Source organism: Salvia hispanica, chromosome 3, assembly GCF_023119035.1.
Source record: "Salvia hispanica cultivar TCC Black 2014 chromosome 3, UniMelb_Shisp_WGS_1.0, whole genome shotgun sequence".
Classification (NCBI taxonomy): domain Eukaryota; kingdom Viridiplantae; phylum Streptophyta; class Magnoliopsida; order Lamiales; family Lamiaceae; genus Salvia; species Salvia hispanica.
The window spans coordinates 997,298-1,017,437 of record NC_062967.1 but is presented as its reverse complement, the minus strand read 5'-3'; the positions used below and the strand labels follow the sequence as shown (position 1 = coordinate 1,017,437).

The 20,140-nt window shown below is 36.1% G+C and overlaps 3 protein-coding genes across 6 annotated transcripts; 2 read left to right on the top strand and 1 right to left on the bottom strand.

Annotated features, from left to right (window-relative positions):
• Positions 1–49: 49 nt before the first annotated feature.
• Positions 50–7,299, top strand: LOC125209175 (ammonium transporter 1 member 2-like). Its single transcript, XM_048108787.1, has 11 exons — positions 50–307; positions 375–434; positions 967–1,014; positions 1,111–1,243; positions 1,339–1,415; positions 1,575–1,673; positions 1,760–1,830; positions 1,916–2,006; positions 2,089–2,183; positions 5,135–5,556; positions 5,954–7,299. Exons 1-11 carry the CDS (start codon positions 83–85, stop codon positions 7,042–7,044), a joined length of 2,412 nt encoding a protein of 803 aa, XP_047964744.1. The 5' UTR covers positions 50–82; the 3' UTR covers positions 7,045–7,299.
• Positions 6,852–9,046, bottom strand: LOC125209173. 3 transcript variants are annotated; one of them, XR_007174313.1, is made up of 3 exons: positions 8,640–9,046; positions 7,456–8,096; positions 6,852–7,076 (listed from the first exon to the last, which is right to left on the bottom strand). XR_007174313.1 is itself a non-coding variant. In XM_048108785.1 (3 exons), exons 1-2 carry the CDS (start codon positions 8,979–8,981, stop codon positions 7,686–7,688), a joined length of 753 nt encoding a protein of 250 aa, XP_047964742.1. In that variant the 5' UTR covers positions 8,982–9,046; the 3' UTR covers positions 7,264–7,541; positions 7,661–7,685. The 3 variants fall into 3 exon arrangements, 2 of the variants coding, with proteins under 2 accessions (XP_047964742.1, XP_047964741.1); XM_048108785.1 differs by lacking the exon at positions 6,852–7,076 and having other exon boundaries at positions 7,264–7,541; positions 7,661–8,096; XM_048108784.1 differs by lacking the exon at positions 6,852–7,076 and having other exon boundaries at positions 7,264–8,096.
• Positions 9,047–10,297: 1,251 nt separating this feature from the next.
• On the top strand, positions 10,298–14,178 carry LOC125215734 (bifunctional TH2 protein, mitochondrial). Of its 2 annotated transcripts, none has more exons than XM_048117262.1 (6): positions 10,298–10,816; positions 11,434–11,542; positions 12,066–12,356; positions 12,459–12,873; positions 12,988–13,254; positions 13,567–14,178. In XM_048117262.1, exons 1-6 carry the CDS (start codon positions 10,446–10,448, stop codon positions 13,977–13,979), a joined length of 1,866 nt encoding a protein of 621 aa, XP_047973219.1. In that variant the 5' UTR covers positions 10,298–10,445; the 3' UTR covers positions 13,980–14,178. The 2 variants fall into 2 exon arrangements, with proteins under 2 accessions (XP_047973219.1, XP_047973220.1); XM_048117263.1 differs by having other exon boundaries at positions 10,702–10,816; positions 11,423–11,542.
• Positions 14,179–20,140: the final 5,962 nt, after the last annotated feature.

Genomic DNA, 20,140 nt, shown 5'->3' with positions numbered 1-20,140 from the left:
ATAAAAATAAAAATAAATATTTGAAATAAATCTAACAAAAAAAAAAAAACTGCAACACCTTTTCTCACTTGGAAACCAAAAAATGGCAACCACTTCACTCTCAGCTCTCAATCTTCTTCCTCCCTCCAAATTCTCGCCCTCTCATTCCCACTTTTCCCCCCAAACTCCCCTCCATATCCCCTCCTTCCCCAATCACAGACCCCTAAAGTCGAAATGGCTTCGAACAATATCATTTGCTCTCGCAGAATCATCGGATTCTTCCAAATCCATTGACCGTGACCTTCAAATTCTTCTCCAAGAGCTCGCGGTATGGCCAATTGTATTGTGATTTATGCAATTAACTAAATCGGAAATTAAATTTTTTTTTTTCGCAGGATTGTTTTGTTCTTCCCGCGGATTATTTTAAGCAGTTGCCGAATGATCTCCGTCTGGATGTAAGCTTACTAATTGAAGACGTGTGCTTGTTTTAGGGTTCGAATTTTTCTATCTCGAGTTTGTAGAATTTATGTTTTTGTGAAATGTGTACACTGTGCATGGATGTTTGTACCTTTTGCATAACTGTAGAAGATGGAATTGATAAGCTGTGCCTGCAATTTTTGAATTGATCGAAGTTATGTAAAATGCTGTAAAAATTATGAAATGCAACAGGGGTATTCATGCATTGTGTAATGTAGCTGAATAATGATCATAACTTTGCATTAGTAGGATGAGAATTTGTAATTTGAAGCACAAATACTAGCATTAGGTGATAAATAACGTCTGCGGATAGCTGTGTCGCATTCGATATGGCTCTGAATTTTGCAGCTGTGCTGTGGAGATGAGTTAGGTTTACATCTTAAGCATTGATGGTTGTATTTTGCTCGAACACGACTAAACCAATTCCTGATTTTCATACTGTTGTTATTTTGTCTTCTCTATTTCTTCACTTTTATAGAGAAATTAACTTTTCCCTTTAAAATGTTGAAGCTGAATGATGCGGCCTTTGACCTCTCAAACGGCACTGTCAAAGATGAGGTCAGTTTGTGTTATTGATTGAAATTTGAAATGCATTAGAGATTTTGAAGTGATTGATGTGTTGATGATGAATTGTCTGCTGCCTTTGTATTTCAGTGTGGTGAAGAGGCTGGTGAGACTTTGTTAAATATAAGTAGAGCGTGGGAAAATGCAGAGACGTCAGTTTCAGCAGCTTTGGTGAGCAAGCTCCCCCAGCTAGTGGGCTCTCTGACCAGTAATAACAAGTCAGGCAAGTTTGCAGTGATACCGCTGTCTGTGGTGTTTTTCGTGTTCGTGAAAACGTCTGTATTAGTGCTTACTGATTTCGGTCTTACTGCTAGTTAGCACTTGGCAAGCGCCTGGTTTCGGCTTCTAGAAGGTTCCAGGCGATGGGCCAGTATGGTCAAGGTGAACTGCAAATGGTATGGATAGAGTCTTGTTTTAAACGAAGTCATGAAAGTACATTTGTTTCACCCTTGAGTTTCTTGTTGCTTTGTTTATCGGTTTCTGGTTTCGGATTACATTCACCATAAGCATTTTCTGCACCTCAATTTACTGTTGATCATTCTTAATCAGCATAGATTGCCAAAGTCATGAACAGAGCAGGAAAGGCATTGTCCCAAGTTCCAGTTTCCGAGGTAGCTGATGAAGAACCAAAACAGGAAACTCGGGTTCTAAAGGTATATCGTCTTGCAATTGAACTAAATCATGTTCTATAATCACTATATTGTGGAAACGAGGCGGTCATACTCCTGCCTCTCTGCAGTTTGGCGAGCTCCAGGTCGAATTGACTCCAGAAAAGGCGTATACTGGTGCTGTCATTGCCTTCTTCTTCGGGTACACTCCCCCCGAGCTGTGAGATTCTCATTTCACGAGCAAAGTTTGAGAAACTCACGCCTTCTTTTTGAAAATCCGCTTGCAGGATTCTCACGTGGCAAGTGAGTCAAGGCATCCAACGCATACCAGAGAGCTCGTTGGAGTATGCAAACGACAACGCGCTGCTCCTTGCTAAGGTGCGTAATGTAAACTTATTTTTTATACAGTTCGTTTTCATCATACGATCTTTGCTGAATGGAGAAATGATGTGAAATGCAGTCGCTGCGATTGACGCTGCTGTCGATCTTCTACTCATCAACGTTCTTATCTGCGTTCGCGTCTGTCGGGCTAGTCCTACTTGCAGGACAATTGAAGTCGAAGGATAAGTGAAATTGTATGCTCTTTGAGAATTGTATTGCTTCTTTTGCTGACAGATCTTTTGTCTAGTCTCTATTATAAAAGATGAAATTTTCTCATATTTTCATCTTATCAAGTGTTGTTACACCTTTTAGTTTTAAGCTATATGTTTGAGTGGATTTTTGGTTAAATGAGTGGATTTGAATGAATAAGTGTAGAGATAATAATATATGTAAATGGGAAAAAAATAAAATACTACTCATTATAAGAGAATAAAATAAGAAGAATTAAAAATATTATTTTAGCTAAAAGAGGAAACTAATCATTTAGATTGAGATATTTTATGAACTAACTAGATATTATATAGTCATCGATGATTATTTTATATAATGATTAATTGATAGGTATCGCGTGTAACAAAATAAAGTAATCAATAATTCAATGTATTCGAAATTAAGTAGGAAGAAACTAAATAAGACAAACATGTATAGTGACATCACGTGTGATGTTAGTTCACCCACTACTTATAGCTAAATTATCAATAATTTGTAGTTCGTTGCTTATAATTTTGTCTTAAAATTCATCGAGAATCATCTTGTTTGAAAAGTAGGCACAATTGTGCTGTCATAGTATATGCAGACATCAACGTTTTCAGCTATTTACTTCTTTTAACTTTATAATATGCTGTTTAGATCTGACTTTTCTATATAGTTGATATTTTCTTATATAATTAATTTGATAACCAATTATTCTCAATGAGAGGTCAGCCTTCTGATCACATTTTTAGCCTCTTCAATTATAAAATTCATACGCTGCGAATTTTTGGCATTAATTTTACCCTCCAAACTCCAAAGTCCAAACGCCTACGGTTTCCATAGATTCTTATAAAAATGGAGATTGGTTCGGTCAAAAATATTTGAAAATACAAAATATAAATATTGCTGTTAGATTTTATATGTATAAATTATACTTATATATGTAAATAATTAGTAGTATAATTTATCGGGGGTGGAAAATCGTGAGTGTCGGGTCGTTATCGTGACGACACGAACACGACCCATTAAGAAAACCTCAAACACTCAAACACGAACACGAACACGACACGATAACAACACGTACACGACACGACACGAACCCATTAACGACACGAACCACTTTTGGTCAACACGACACGATAACAACACGTATTGGAAATTGATTAAATATTTAAATGATTTAAATGAGTTATGAGCGAATGAGACTATGAGAGTCAATTTAATAAGTAGGAGTATTTGTTAACGGATAACACGGACACGTATTGTTAAAAGATAACACGAACCCGGCACGAACACGAAATTTTCGTGTCCTTATCGGGTCGGGTCAACAGGACACGATAACAACACGTATTGGAAATTGATTAAATATTTAAATGATTTAAATGAGCTATGAGCGAATGAGACTATGAGAGTCAATTTAATAAGTAGGAGTATTTGTTAACGGATAACACGAACACGTATTGTTAACAGATAACACGAACACGACACGCAATTTTCGTGTCCTTAACGGGTCGACCCGATAAGGACACGAACCCAATAAGCTCTGACCCAAACCCATTAATTTCGTGCCGGTTCGTGTCGTGTTATCGTGTCGTGTCAAAAATTGTAGCCTTATAATTTATACATATAGAATCAACACACAAAAACATTGAGTATAGTAATTCGATCCTAGAAATTTTGAGCATAGGCTTTAATCACTTTATTAACACACAAACTCATACCAAAAATTGAGTAGAAAGGAATCAACACTCAGTTGTCTTCATAAAACTGATTCTAGACATTAAAAATGGCTAATCACATAAGCTTTTCAATATTTATGATGGGATCAAATCTCAACTACATATTCGTGCAAAAGGTAGGTGACTAATTAAATATAATTTGCATCGAGGTCAAAAGAACTTCTTTCATTTATTTAATAATCTCTATGTAATGATGATGGACATCAAATTTATCTTATTTAATCAAACTGATTAATCATTCTATACAAAAAGTAGTACTACTATTAATTTGACCAATTGGTAATTATCTAAAGCTCTTAATAATGAAATATCTGACCTTTTAACAGATAGAGATCCAGTTCACGATACCTATCTCAATTAATTCATTGCTGGCCTATATTATATTTAGGCAAATTGTTTATAACGCTTTATTGCTATTTTCAACCCAATAATTAATGACATTCAAAAGGTCAACAGCAAGATTCAAGATTCAAATGTATTGAATCCAAAATTTATTACTACTACTTTTTACAGGAATCATACCAAATATTAAAAAAGAATCTCATATTTTTAGAACTCCACCATGACTTGTCAAGCTTCTGTTGATATTTTTAGACTAATATTAGAATATGATGATACCCCTCACAACTAAAATCTATATTGTGACTTCATAAAATATGTGCCATATCATTAATTGTGCCTTCGCAATATCATCAATTTTATTTAAAATTAGGGAATTATATTATGTCTTCATAAATAATCGCATCGCCAATTTCATAAGTATTTTCGAAATATCACCAATTCTCTAGTATATATTACTATGACTTTATAAAAATGAATTTAAAATTAGGTAATTATGTTACTCCAACCAAAAAAACAATATTGAATTGACAAAAATAATTCAGATTTATATAACATTCACTAATTGAAAATCAGGATATATGTGGAACCAAATTAACTGCGAAATATATTTTCATACTATATAACCTAATTTGCATACATTGAATAAAAACATGAACTTACTCAATACAGCTTTACATGATAATGAACACAATATAATTAGAACCAAATTAATTGCGAAATATGTACTATAATTAACACATATAAAATGTCCAAAATACCCCCAAGCCTTCCAAAATCTCTATAAATATCAAATCTCCTCTAATGATTCATTCTCATCCCAAAATATTTTCTCTCCATGGCTGATCCCTTGAGCTGCTCAGCAGCCGACCTCCTCCCCCTCCTCGGCGGCTCCGCGGCCAACGCCACCGCCGCGGCCGCCTTCCTCTGCACCCGCTTCGACGAGGTCTCCGCCCGCCTCGACGGGGCCAAGTTCGCCATCGACAACACGTACCTCCTCTTCTCGGCCTACTTGGTCTTCGCCATGCAGCTCGGCTTCGCCATGCTCTGCGCGGGCTCGGTCCGGGCCAAGAACACCATGAACATCATGCTCACGAACGTTCTAGACGCCGCAGCCGGCGGCCTCAGCTACTACCTCTTTGGCTACGCCTTTGCCTTCGGTGGCCCCTCGAATGGTTTCATCGGAAAACACTTCTTCGGCCTCAGAGATTTCCCCTCTCCCGCCGGGGATTATAGCTTCTTCTTGTATCAATGGGCTTTCGCCATTGCTGCTGCAGGTGATTAAGATTTTCTTTACTAATTTTCTTGTAAATAATTATGATATATTCTGTGAAACGTAAAAATCTATGACTTTAATGGAATTAAAGGCAAAAGTCATTGAAAAATAATGTGGCATTTATTGATGGTGTTAATGCAGAATGTCAACGGTTGCAGGGTTAATACATATGGAAAAATTGGATATGAAACCAAAAAGAAAGGGAAGAGAAATAATGGGTTTTATTCTGACATTAATAATAGATTCATAGGTAGTAAGAATCTACTATTTTTTGTTTAGTGTATAAGCTGAATAAAGAATGAAGTAGGAGTGTGATTTTCATCTTTAAAATGTCATTTTTGTATATAGTAAAGGGTATATTTGTCCAATCATAATATTATGATGTATATTGTGATCAGGCATTACTAGCGGTTCGATTGCAGAAAGAACTCAATTTGTGGCATATTTGATATACTCCTCATTCCTCACTGGGTTCGTGTATCCGGTGGTCTCACATTGGGTCTGGTCCGGCGATGGTTGGGCTGGCGCAGCGAAGGCGGACGGGAACTTTCTCTTCGGCTCGGGAGCCATCGACTTTGCTGGCTCGGGTGTAGTACACATGGTCGGTGGCATTGCTGGTTTATGGGGAGCGCTCATCGAGGGACCGAGGATCGGCCGGTTCGACCACAGTGGCCTGTCCGTCGCTCTGCGTGGTCACAGTGCATCTTTAGTGGTGCTAGGCACCTTCCTTCTATGGTTCGGGTGGTACGGTTTCAACCCTGGTTCGTTTCTGGCGATAGCGAAGTCATACGGCACTAGGGGGGCCTACTACGGCCAGTGGAGCGCGGTGGGGAGAACTGCTGTCACGACTACATTAGCTGGAAGCACGGCTGCCCTAACCACCCTGTTCGGGAAGAGGCTCTTGGTTGGGCATTGGAATGTGATTGATGTGTGCAACGGGCTGTTGGGAGGGTTTGCTGCAATCACCTCAGGTTGCTCTGTGGTTGAGCCGTGGGCTGCAATTATATGCGGCTTCGTGGCATCTTGGGTGCTGATAGGGTTCAACAAGCTGGCCGAGAAGGTAAAGTATGATGACCCATTGGAGGCGGCGCAGCTGCACGGTGGCTGTGGCGCATGGGGCTTGCTATTCACTGGGCTATTCGCCAAGAAAGCTTTTGTAAACGAGGTTTACCCAGGGAAACCAGATAGGCCGTACGGGCTGCTCATGGGCGGTGGCGGGAGGCTCTTGGGCGCCCAGATCGTCCAAATTCTGGTGATTATCTTGTGGGTCACGGTGACAATGGCACCACTGTTCTGGGTGCTCCACAAGCTGAGGTTGCTGAGGATTTCGTCCGATGATGAAATGGCCGGAATGGATGTCACCAGGCATGGTGGCTTAGCCTACATCTACCATGACCAGGAAGATGAAAAAACTCTGCCACACTTCAAGATGACAAGGATCGAACCGGGGGAAACTCCGACAGGGGAGCGTCGACAGCAGGGTGCGTAGGTCCGGTCCAGGCATGTTCAAGAATTCAGCATCTACCACAACAGGAACCAATATTTTCAAAACGCATTAGGATGTCAAACAAGTCAACAAGGACTAGTGGTTAATGGTAACAGTGTTTTTTAGTAGTATATGCCTATAATTTGATGTTTTTGCTGTGTTTTGATTCCATCTAGATAAGCTTCCATTGTGTAACAGAGTCCTATGTCAAGACAATGAATGTTTCACATTCTATAAGATGGTATATATTCAACCTCATTCGTCCTTAACAGAAAATAACGTATACACAGAACGGTTCTTGAATAGATAACGAACAATAATAGTGGCACAACGAATGACAACAGCCGAAACCTTAACAAAGGCTCATAATATAATCCATGCCTGAAATGGGAGAACTGAAGCCAAAGACCGAACCTTTAAGAGCAGTGTCGATCCACCATGCCTACCCTTGTTCTGGATCCTTACCGGTATAGAAGTCAAGCGAGCTTAGCAATTGAAAGCTGATTTGTCAAAGAATGGGGGCAATTTTGTATGCAAACTCGAGATCAGAATAACTTGGTCCAAAATCCCAAAAAAAGGAACTTTGAAATTAAGAGTCTCACGAGCAGTGGACTTTTACCCTTTGTTCTCCTAGTTATCTTAAATCACTCATTCACTCCTGGTTCCTCTTCCTTTTTAATAGGCGCCACACGAGGATCCTTCTCCGCTCTCACTGGAGTATCTAGCTCGTCCCACCCTCCAAAATCTTGACGATTCCTGCTCTCATTTGCATTGTTATTATTGCCTTCGAACCATGACTTGTAAGCATCCTTCCTATTTCGGGTTTGGCCTCCCTTTTCTCTTCTTGCTCTAGAACTACCAGTGAAAGGCCTCTTCTTCCTCTTAGACTTCCGTCTTGGGGTTTCATCAGCCCTCCCCCACACCATGTCCGCAACTAGATAAAACGCTGACTGAGCCAGGGGAAGAGCAAGTGCCATGAGGATAGAATCAGGGCCCCTGCCCATAAAAAAGTAGATCACAACTGCTGGAACCATCCATCCAAAGGCTCGAAGTATCTGCACTATAACTGAACTCCATCATCTCATTGAAGTGTGAGACAAACTATTCGAACTAACGTACACACCAACAAAGTTATCTACAAGATCTCTGCTTTCATGCATCAAACAGTAAAAGAGCAGTTAATCTAATTGTGAGAAACCTATTTCTCGAAGCCTCATTTTCAATGAAGAGCATGAAACACATAACTTCAAACTCCAATTTTGCAGAATCAAACATATATTAGCCAATAATCAACTCTAAGCTGCAAACTGAGGTCAATACGTTGTCGTCAATGCTATTCTAAAAAAATCCACAGATTCATTCACCAATTACAATGCAGCAACAAAATTGAGAATATTTCAGCAACTATGCTACTCTCAACCACTGAATTCACCATTAAACCATCAATATATCACAAACTCAATTTGAATAAAACGAAAATAACTTCAATTAACTTCTAAATCTGTCAGAAATCAGTAAATTATGGAGGAAAATTATCATAATTCTACATTATTATACTACAATTTAAAAGCAAGCGATAAATTGACCTAATACACTACCTTAAACACCCAATCGAATCCAATCGAAGCTTCGAGAATCCCAAAACCATCTTCCTCCTCCTCCTCATCATCATCGGACCACCAAACCCTCTGCTTCACGGCGTTCCTGAACTCCAACACATCCTCCTCATCGAACTCGTCCGCTGAATAAGCGTCGCTGAATCTGGACCGTCGGTTAGGTCTCGAATTCCCCTCCCAATTCCACCTCCGGCCACCGGTAAAAAACCGCCACCGACACGCCTTGTAATTGGTTCGGCCGCCGCCGTCTATGAATCTGCGGAAGTGATTATGATAGGCTGAACTTCTGAATTCGCAGAAAAATTGAACTGCTTGAGACCCCATTGAGCATGGGCGACTGAGCAAGATTTTAGAAAACCGCCATTTTTTGATGCAGTAGGATTTTGGAGGTACAATCAGAACAGCCTGAGGTGCAAACGCTATCTAAGCTTTATCTCTTCCGCTTAAAATAAAAAAAAGATTAATTATTCAAAAATCCAAATTTTAACGGTTTCAACTGATTGCTTCAGGTGTGATACGATTGATTAATACAGTTTGTTATCCGTAAAATAAAATAAATTAAAAAATAAATAAATTTTAAAAATTCCGATAATAGCTTTTTATGTTTTGAAGGTACAATTAGAACAGCGCGAGGTGCAAATGCTAGTAGATGTTTTTTTTTTTATTTTAAGAAATAACGGTAGATTGATTAAAAGTATTCAACGATGCAATCCGGAATAAAAGACCACAACATAAAAGGAGGGTACATAAAGGAGTTACGAGCTAGAATATGTGCTAACATATTGTTTGATCGACGAACCCCAAGCAACTACCACATCAGGTAAGCACATATTGTTTGATCGACGAACCCCAAGCAACTACCACATCAGGTCTCTGTAGTAGTAATTGTTGACATTCCGATATGACGGCTCCGTATTCGTACCAATCGGGTGATGTGTTCATGATAGAGAAGACTATACCTTGTGCATCTGTGTATATGATACCTGGCCTTGGACAGTGTTGAGAAATATACTGAAGCATAGTACGAATGACTATCGCTTCAGATACACGGGGAGGCACAATCCCATAATGACAAGATGAAAACGCATTAAGAAATAAACTGTCGTGCGATAGCAATAAAGAACCTGTGTTGATCATATTGGACTCTAAGAATGTAGCGGCATCCGTGTAACACTGCCAGCTTTCGGATGTGGCTGTTCCAGTGCTGAATTGTGGAGGTTCGCGAGGAGCTATGGGGTCTGCGTGAAGGCATGTTTGTTTTCCACCTTGTGCCATTTGCCATTCTACGAGTGTTTCCTGAGCTTGATCAACAATTACTTCGGCCGGAAAGCAATTCCCTCTCCATACCGCTTGGTTGCGTGGCCACCAAATCCTCAGATGTTTTTCTCTTACTCTTATCAATTCTTTCGGATAAAAATTAAATAAAAATAATTAAAATTAGATAAAAAAAAAGGGTTAATTATTTTTTGACTCCAAACGAAAATAACAAAAAAACTGTTTAACTGATTTCGGGCTAGTGGGACCACTTGTAACTGCACAGCGATCTTGGGAGAAATGGGCCGTTAATAAATGGGCTTTTCTGGAATATATATATACATATTAGAGCCCATCACGCGTTATTTTCATCCGCCCATTTTAAACTTTCCAATTTCCTCTCTCCGCCTCTCTCCGCCACCACCGTCCACCGCCTCCTCAGCTGCGGCCGTCGCCACCAGCTGCACAAAACCGGTGGAACATCCTTCTGGAGGAATAAACTCTGGAAGAATAAGGAAAATCACGCTAAATTTGATGCAGAAGCTGATAAGTTCCCTCAAAACCCTATCATCGCGGCAATCGCCCAATTTCTCCACAAATCTGTTTTCCACTTCTTCTCGCTCTGTTCCTTCCCCGGCGCTCGTGCAGCGTCTCCGATCTCGCAAATTCGCATCGACTACCGGTGATTTTAAAGCAATTGCGATGGCATCGTCGGCAACGGGGAAGTTGCCGGCAGCGATAGAAGACGGCTTAGGAAAGAAGTACTGGTTAAAGTTCAAGAAGGAGTGGACTGAAGCTCTTTACACTCCGTTTGTGATCGCATTGGCGGCGGGAAATCTCAAGCTCGACGCATTTCGCGATTATATCGCACAGGACGTGTATTTCCTCCGTGCATTTGTGAAAGCGTTAGTAATCCTAACTTCTGTGTGTTCATTTGATCTACATTTCGTATTCTTATGTTTTTTTTTGTCGTTAAATGTTTTTCAGTTTTTCTTTAATAAAAGTTTGTTTCTTGGTATAGAATTCATATGCCTACGATTTTTTTTAATTTTGCTTGAAATCGTGATAGAATTAGTGAGCAAATTAATGATAAGCGTAGGGAGAGATTCGTAGTGAGGATATTTCTTTGATATATTAGGAAATAAGCGTAGGGAGAGATTCGTAATGTGCAAACGATTTTATAGGTGTTTTATTCTTGTGAATGTTAGTTTTGTGGAATACTTCATTCTTTGGTGGGAAAATATTAGCAGTTGAGAGATTCTATCAGCTTTGTTGCAAAAGAATATGTTCTGTTTCTGTTTCTTATTTTTTTAATTTTAATTTTGTGTCATAGGTTGTTAAATGGTTTCTGTTTACACTTTAAGAATTTCCAGTTTAATGAAGATGATGCATGCTTGTGAAACCTGTTTTAGTGGAATTGATTATTGATAAATATTTGACCTTTGTTAATAATTCAAACTCTCTGTTTAAATAGTAATGCAATATAATTTCTAATTGTAAGGGTCCAAAAGTTGTGCATCAGGTATGAAATGGCTGAGGAATGTGCTGATGATGACGATGCAAAACTTGGGATTGCTGAACTCCGAAAAAATGTTCTTAAAGAACTCAAAATGCATGATTCATCTGGTGATGTAAGTAATAATACTCTGGTCTTTGTTTGTAAAATAGACCTCCTGTAAGATGAGTAGAAAACTTTTGGATTTAGTGTTTAAAATCATCACAATACTAAATCTCTCTTAATGGCATCAAGGATTTAGTGTTTAAAATTGTTTTCTAGATAGTTTTCAAGGATGAGGACAGAAGAAGATGAAGATTGTATGTAGATTTATTTTCATATGTCTGGAATCTTCAGTATTTGTGAATTAGATCAGTAACACATTGCTTATTATGCTACTCCGTGTTTATTTCATGTCTATGGTGGATAAAAATAAGATTAGTAATGTGATTGGCTCTTTGGTTTGCTTCTGCTAAATAACTTGATCACATGCCATCTTGTTGGGTGAAATACTAGATACCCAGAAACCTGACATAATAGCTTGTGGGATGTTTTATTGGCTTAGTTTAATGACTGTAATCCATTTCGTTTGCTTCTAAATTGACATCACTCCATTGTGTTACTGTTTTCCTAACTGTTCTCCACATTGGCCTATGCAGGTATGGGGTTTTAGTTTGCCCAAAGACATCACTCCAAATGCTGCAACTGTTAAGTATACAGATTTTTTGTTGGCAACGGCCTCGGGAAAGGTTGATGGAATAAAAGCTCCTGGTAAACTCGCTACTCCTTTTGAGAAAACAAAATTGGCAGCTTATACTATCGGTGCCATGACACCTTGTATGAGGCTTTATGCCTTTCTGGGTAAGGAGTTGCAGACACTTGTTGATCCCAATGAAGGTGTTCATCCTTACCAAAAGTGGATAGACAATTATTCCTCTGATGCTTTTCAGGTTTGTTAGCAATACTAGTTTTGCATTCAACTAAAGCAACATATGCCTTACTTCTCATTAATTATTCTGCCCCTACGGTTCTAACCCTTTTTTTCTGTATAGGCTGCAGCTTTGCAAACAGAGGATCTCTTGGAAACATTGAGTGTATCTTTAACTGGGGAAGAGCTTGATATAATTGAAAAGCTCTATTTTCACGCTATGAAGCTTGAAATAGAGTTCTTTCTAGCCCAGCCACTTGCGCAGAAAATTGTTGTTCCACTCTCTAAAGAGCACAACCCAACAGAAAAATGTCTCGTGTTATTTTCAGATTTTGATTTGACGTGCACTGTTGTGGACTCATCAGCGATCTTGGCGGAAATAGCAATTATAACAGCTCCAAAATCAGATCAAAACCAATCTGGAACTCAACTAGCTCGGATGTCCTCAGTTGATTTAAGAAATACATGGGGAGAACTTTCCAAGGACTACACCGAAGAGTATGAACAGTGCATTGACAGCATACTGCATTCTGATAAAGGTGAGTGTTTTATCATGGTTCTCTCATGACCATAAATGCTGCCAATCTTCTAGACCTGCTAATTGGTTTGGAGTGTAGATGATAAATTTTTTTGTGATTAATTGTGCTTTGTAGAGGACAAATTCAACTATCTCGGGCTGCGTGCAGCACTTGAGAACCTTTCAGATTTTGAGAAGAAAGCAAACTTAAGAGTGATCGAGTCTGGGGTATTGAAGGGTATAAATGCTGACGACATCAAACGGGCTGGAGGACGCCTTATCCTACATGATGGCTGTACCAATTTTTTTCAGAATGCTGTTAGGAATGAAAAGTTGAACAAAAACATTAATATCCTCTCCTATTGCTGGTGTGCTGATCTAATCAGGTCTGCGTTTTCCTCAGGTAAGCCTTTTCCTGTCACATTATGAAACATAAATATTGCATCATCAAGTTTTAAGTTAACTTGTAAAACTTAAGAGTTGTCCTTACCTTTAGTGTAGGAATGCTTTAACTTACGATTAAGAAATCTGATTGAAGAGACCTTGAATTTCATTTATGTAAGATCTTGTTTTATAATGGTGTTGTGAAACTGATTCATATGTTATGAAGTGCTTTATATTGTTTTGTACTAGTATTGTCTAAGATTAGGACGGAATTTCTTCATTATTCGTTGAGGGTTACACTGTTACACCAATTTGGTCTAACCTCATGCAGTTGGTTTAGAAGATGGTACCATACATGCAAATGAGTTGGTCTTTAAAGACTCAATATCCACGGGTGAGATTGTTAAGAAGATTGAGTCTCCCATCGACAAAGTTCAAGTGTTTACTAAAATACTGCAGAACAGCTGCAACGATAAGCAGACCCTGACCATCTATATTGGAGATTCAGTGGGTGACTTGCTTTGCTTGCTCGAAGCAGATGTGGGAATCGTGATAGGTTCAAGCGCCAGCCTTAGAAGAGTGGGAAATCATTTCGGCGTTTCTTTTGTTCCCCTTTTCCCAGCTCTGGTCGCGAAACAGAAACAAGCAACTGATGAAAGCATGCCTGGCTGGAAGGGTCTTTCCGGAGTTCTCTACACAGTAACAAGCTGGACAGAGATCCATTCTTTCATTCTCGGGGTGTAGAAGCTCTTCCCGTCTCGGACTGGATGTTTTGGAGAGATGTCTATATAGATATACATACAAGCTTGGTGGCTGTTTTTGTTGTGGGCCACACATATGATCATCAGCTTTGTTGTTCCCTTTGTTTTTACTACAGGGTCTTCAGCTCAACAATCATTTCTCTTTTTTAGCTAAACAATTTATAAACTGTGAATGCAATTCTTTTGGCTGGAGTGTTACTCAAAAGCTTTCGCCTCTCGTATTTTTCAGATCCGAAGCTCGATTTTCACCTATCTTTGGTTGAAATATTACAATGTTGTAGGCAGATATGTCCCATTCATGTTTTCATTGAATGACATTGGAGTATTGTATGTGATCTTCTCTACTGCAATTTACCTTGAAGAAATTGTCAGCTTTTCTATATTTTACACTCATATGCTCATTTTATATGCTCCATGAATGCCATTTTATATTTGTATGAATATGAAACTAAGGCAAAAGGTACTAAAGAAATGCTAAAGCAAGAAATAAAACAAAATTGTAAAAAAAAAAATCAATGAAAAACAACAAACAAAAAATTTGTTAGCAATCCAAACAAACCAAAACTACCAAAGAAATCAAAGAAAAACAACAAATACAAAAACCTTTCACCAATCCAATTTAACCTTAGGACTCTCTTGATAATGGTTTTTAATTTTCATTTTCTAATCAAGTGTATAATTAGTTGGGATACTTAGAAGTTATTAATTCAATATAATTTGTGACAAAGCTCACACTAGCTAAATAGTGCAAGAATTTCATTAGCTTTAGTGAAATAGAAAATTAGAAACCATCTTTAGGGGGAATAGTGTATATATAGTGACTTAGGGAATTCTTATCCAAACTTGATTAAATTTAATTAACTAGATTGCCCAACTAATTATAATAGTGCTAGCTTAGTAGTAGTAGTATCTTTTTAATCTAAAATTCTTTCTTGATTTCTATAAAGTGAGAATTACATGTATGATTAAAAAACTTTGGAAGCCGCCCCCATCATTATCTTTGATTGTTCTCTCTAAGCTAGTGTTTGGCCAATAATATTTTTCTAATCATTCCTTTGTTTTTATTACCCTTTTAAATTATGGTTTGACAAACAATTTTTCATGGGCTTCCCTCATTTTTCCACTTCAATGCCCTCGCTCCCTTTAGTTCTAAAAAAAGGTTCCTTGCACTTAAAAAAGAACAAATTATTTGACTTCGTAGGCTCCCTTATTAAGATGGAAATATATTTTATGTCAAATGAAAAAAAGTACTTACTACTATTACTCTATTCGTCCCATAAAAATATGAGTATTTTTATTTATAGAAACTGTCATGTCAAATGCATGTATCTTTATGAAACGGAGATAGTAGTAACAAAATGGTCAAATTCTAGTATGTTCGGCAATTTTAAAAATTAATAAGAAAAACCATGAAGTTTGGATCTGCTAGCAATTATCTCACAACGAGAAACTTCAGGGATATTGTATTTATATAATCAGTTAATTAATGTCGCGTACTCATAAATAAAACAATATTGCTTTTTCGGCTAAATTTTAAAGTTGCAGGACATACCAAAATTTGAGTAATTTTTTCGACAAATGCAAACTTTAGTGATATTGTATTTATTATTATTTTGCTTTTCCTATCCAATCTCTTTGAAGCTGTCGACCTTTGTTTATTTCCCTATGTACTAAGCAAAATCATTCTCCCATATTATAAGTACCATTATCAAGTCCTTCCAAATCTCTCACCCCTCTCTCTCTCCTCTCTCTCTCACTCACACACAAACACTTCTTGTTGTTATTCTTCTGGCTATTTTCAGGTGGAAGAGATGTCGGAGACGACGACGACGACGTCAGGGCGGTTTCGCAGGCATTGTTTAAGAGAGAGAATAGTATGCAACATGTTACATGAGAATCAATTGCCTCCAAGGGGTTGAGTTTTCTTGAAATATGATAGAGAGAAAAATGCAACCTCTAGGCAAGTCTGCTTCTTGGCTGAAATTTACAGTTTTTTTTGCCTTTCTGACCTAAGTTTTTTTTTTTTTTTTTTTTTTTTTTTTTTTTTTTTTTTTCCTTTTATTTTCCAATGGCTAGTTGGGATTGGCCAAACATGGTGGGAGAAAGAATAAAATCTTTAGTTGTCTGAAGATTCCCTAGCTAGATTGACCATTTCTCAATGTTCTTCTCAACATAAAATCCAATCTTTTTTTCCGTTTTCATTGATAGTTTAACTTTGATTAAAGTTCTTGTTTTTCTGATTAACTTTGTTTGTAGGTTTAAATTCTCCTTGTAATAATCATGTCATCCTTTGGGTTTAGATTCATGGATCATTTAATTTGATGCTTTTTTGCTAAAACATTTATCCATTTATTATCTAGTTAAAATGGTGACTTGTTCATGATTCATACTATGAAACAATTAAATATTTATATTTCAAAGATTTCCGGAATATGAAGATTACGAGACAACGATTTTGGATTAATAATTAATTATTTACAATAGAAAATTATTATTTTCTCAATGTATACAAATAAAATTTTCCAATTCCTAGATAGCAATTAATCAATCAATTAGTACGATAAGAGAGGAGTTAACTAAATAAAAAGACAATAAAATTTGTTAATTAGGTAAGACGTGATCTCATGATGACAAATGGACAATAATTGACGAGTCATATAATAATGTGACATAATTAATTGCATGACCAAATTTCTTCACTATAGCTAATGTGTATTGTTTTTGAAATTTTAATCACCACTAAAAAGGGATAATTAATTAGGACGCCAACTAATTAAAGTCCTTATACATTAATTCGTGGTGTTTAAGAAAGCAATAATGATGAATCACTGAACCATCGATCACCTAATATAATTAATAAATACTTAAGTAATTAAATTCTGATTAGCAAATTTATCTCGTTTATAAGTAATAAACGTGTTTAGGATATATCATCTTGATTTTATTATTTTGGAAATTTTACAAAGTGTAAGAATCGAAACTGTAAATTTTCTATTGGTTTGTGAGTCAGGGTTGAGTCAGCAATAAGATTTTTGAATAATTGTATAAGAAAAATATGGATGGATAAATGAACTTTTTAGCTGGCACTTTCAAACAGTAATATCCACTAATCAAATTCAACACCTTGTAATTTTTTGGCCTAATCTTTGCTTTATGTGTTGTCGGTCTTTGTTTTAAGCTACTTGCAGTTGCCACGTGTCTCAAGCCAATTCGTGCCAATAAAACCTTTTTTTTGGAAATTTGTTTATTCACAATATCACAAAAAGATGATCAATAACACTCCCCCGTTCCCAAAGAATATGAATTTTGGGTTCGGCACAAATTTTAATGTATTATTGGTAAAGTAAGAGAAAGATAGATAGAGAAAGTTTTTTCAGTATTGTTAGTGGAGAATGAGTCTCGCCTCATTAGAGAGAAGAGAGTTTCCAAAATTGAAAGTGCATACTCTTTGGGGACAGACGAAAAAGAAAATAGTGCATACTCTTTAGGGACGGAGGGAGTAAAGCACTATTATTATTATTATTATTATTATTATTATTATTATTATTATAAATGAATACATATACTTTAGATGTTGCTATTGAATTCAAACCATGAACTTTTCATGTTGAAACTTCTTGTTGTGATATATATAGCTTACTACATAAATTAATTGGGCTAGTCCAGACTCAAATGAAAATGATTTACATAAAAGGCCTATATGTGAGATCAGGCCCAACAGTCTTGTTATTTCAAGCAAAATGATAAAGCAGCAAAAAATGGAAGATGAGTACAAATAATGGAAAAATAAATAAATAGTCTAATAACTATAGACAACAAGTGATTGGAATAATATGTAATCTTGTATAGCTTAAATTATTTTCAGTACTATCAAGTATAATTGAGATTCCCAGATTCCTCTCTCTATTTTATTTTATGGCCAACAATCATGTCATAGTGATTGATCATTTGATCTATTGAATGTTTTTAATAATTTAACAAATTACAAGTCTGTGAAATTTAATAATTTTTGCAAAAGAAACAAAAAGAGGAGAGAAATCCAATTAATTATAGCAATTATTATCTTAATCACAAACTTAATATATATACTACTAAAAATGACATAATTACACACTAATTTCTCTAGCTAGCCCAAGTCTTATGAGATAAATACTAACAAAAAGTATCACTTTTGATAATTAAAAGGTACCCAAAGTCCATTAAAATGAAAAAAAAATTAAAAAAAATATTATAATAAAGTGGCATTATATTAATTAAACCCACCTCTAATGATGAAATATGAAAATTACTTGATACGTTTAAGCATGTGGACACCTCATTTGGACTCATAAGTAGATCTTTCTTTACATCATAAAAATTTTATTCTATGCTATCATAATTTTTATACAATGATTATAAAGGTGGAATTTTTTTTTTTTAACTTCTTTTAGAATTTAGCTTTGGTTAATAGTATATAAATTAATTAGGAATATTCTTAGACATGCCAATATATAATCATAGGTTTTGACAAAAACGATAATGTTGATCACACTGTAAATACAATATTACCCTCATTGGCTTCCATTCGTTATCATTATTACTATTATTATGAAAATTATGATGACTACATTTTACAAAAAATGTTTATATCCCAAATTATCAATTTTGTGAAAAAAATATAATATTAGTACTATGATTTAAGATTTTGAAGAGGGGTAAATATGTAAAATCATTAACAAGAGAAGAAGGTGATGGTGTAGCTTCAATTCACATGGTGTCCAGCCCTTTTTCGACTTTTAGTGTTTGTTTATTTATTAGCAAATTATATCAATAAATTAAATTTTGTACTGTTTTCCTAATTTTAAATTCATGCAAAGATACAACGTTACAGATGGGGTGCATGTTATTTTCCAAGTGATATTATTGAAATAGGATGGGGGTGGGGCCCACACCCCTCATTAATCATTGATATGGTTTTACTTTTTATTTTCTTTTAAATAAAAATCGATCAAAGTCTATTTCGACTGGTTAAATTATATTGATCACAATTTATATATTCATATTTGTATTTAGGACTTGTCAATTTCAGAGTCGTTGTTCTATCAAATTGGCCAACGTGTGCATGGAAATTGAAAGATTGTGACACTCAAAATAATGTCCAATGTTGAAAGATTGTGACTATTGAAGTGGGATTGATCAATATTCTACTAGTATTTATTATAAATACTAGAATATTCTACTGTTAGTATATGTATATTTAAAACCCAACATAATTAATTGCACCTTTCGGAATTTGTAATAAATTGTGATTTTTAAAAAATCCTCAAATTTTCTTGATGATTATTTTTTTCTAATAAATATCATGCTAGGTTAGCATACATGTAATTTTTCAGTAATGTAAGTGAATAATGATACATGTGTATTAATGTGACGGCGTGAATAATTAAATAATGTCGTTTTTAGCCTTATAAACAAATTTATTAATAATGCCCCCTCTCTGATTTTTGTTGTTTAGCTACGCTCCGTGGGTGTTTTTTTTTGGGTTGTTGCTGGGTCGTACCCTTGTGAGCTTAGGTTGTCCTTTTTTGTTCTTTTCTGTTTGAGTACGTTGTGTTGTTTGAAGCAGCTCGTTTTGGGGCTGCTATGAACTCCTCGTGGCTCGTTGTTGTTAAGCTCACCATTTTCAATGGTTTGAGCATTTTTGTCTCATAAAAAAAAAAAAAATTAAGATATGAAGCGGGAGTCAAATTAGAAATAATTAGTTGTTCCGTTATTTTATAGAAAATTAACTTTTTCATCTTGTCATTTTTCTTTGATGAGGGGTCTAACTTTGGGCATCTTGACACCTTATAAACTCATTATTTATCCATTCAAATATTTAAATTAAAACCAAAAAAAATCATATTTTTTCTAGAGAGATAAAAAGAATAACATTGACAGCTCCACTTAATGAAAGAACCTTGACATCCCACATGATAGTAGTTCATACATGAACAGTTTTCTCTTGACAACCACAAAACAAGAAACATTATCTTTCACAGTTTCAAAATAAAAATAAATGATTATTTGTACTTTATGTGCGATTAAGATTCTAAATATTCATTAATCTTGTTTGAGTTGACCGAATTAGGCAATAATATTCAATTAGCAGCACTGTCACTTCAT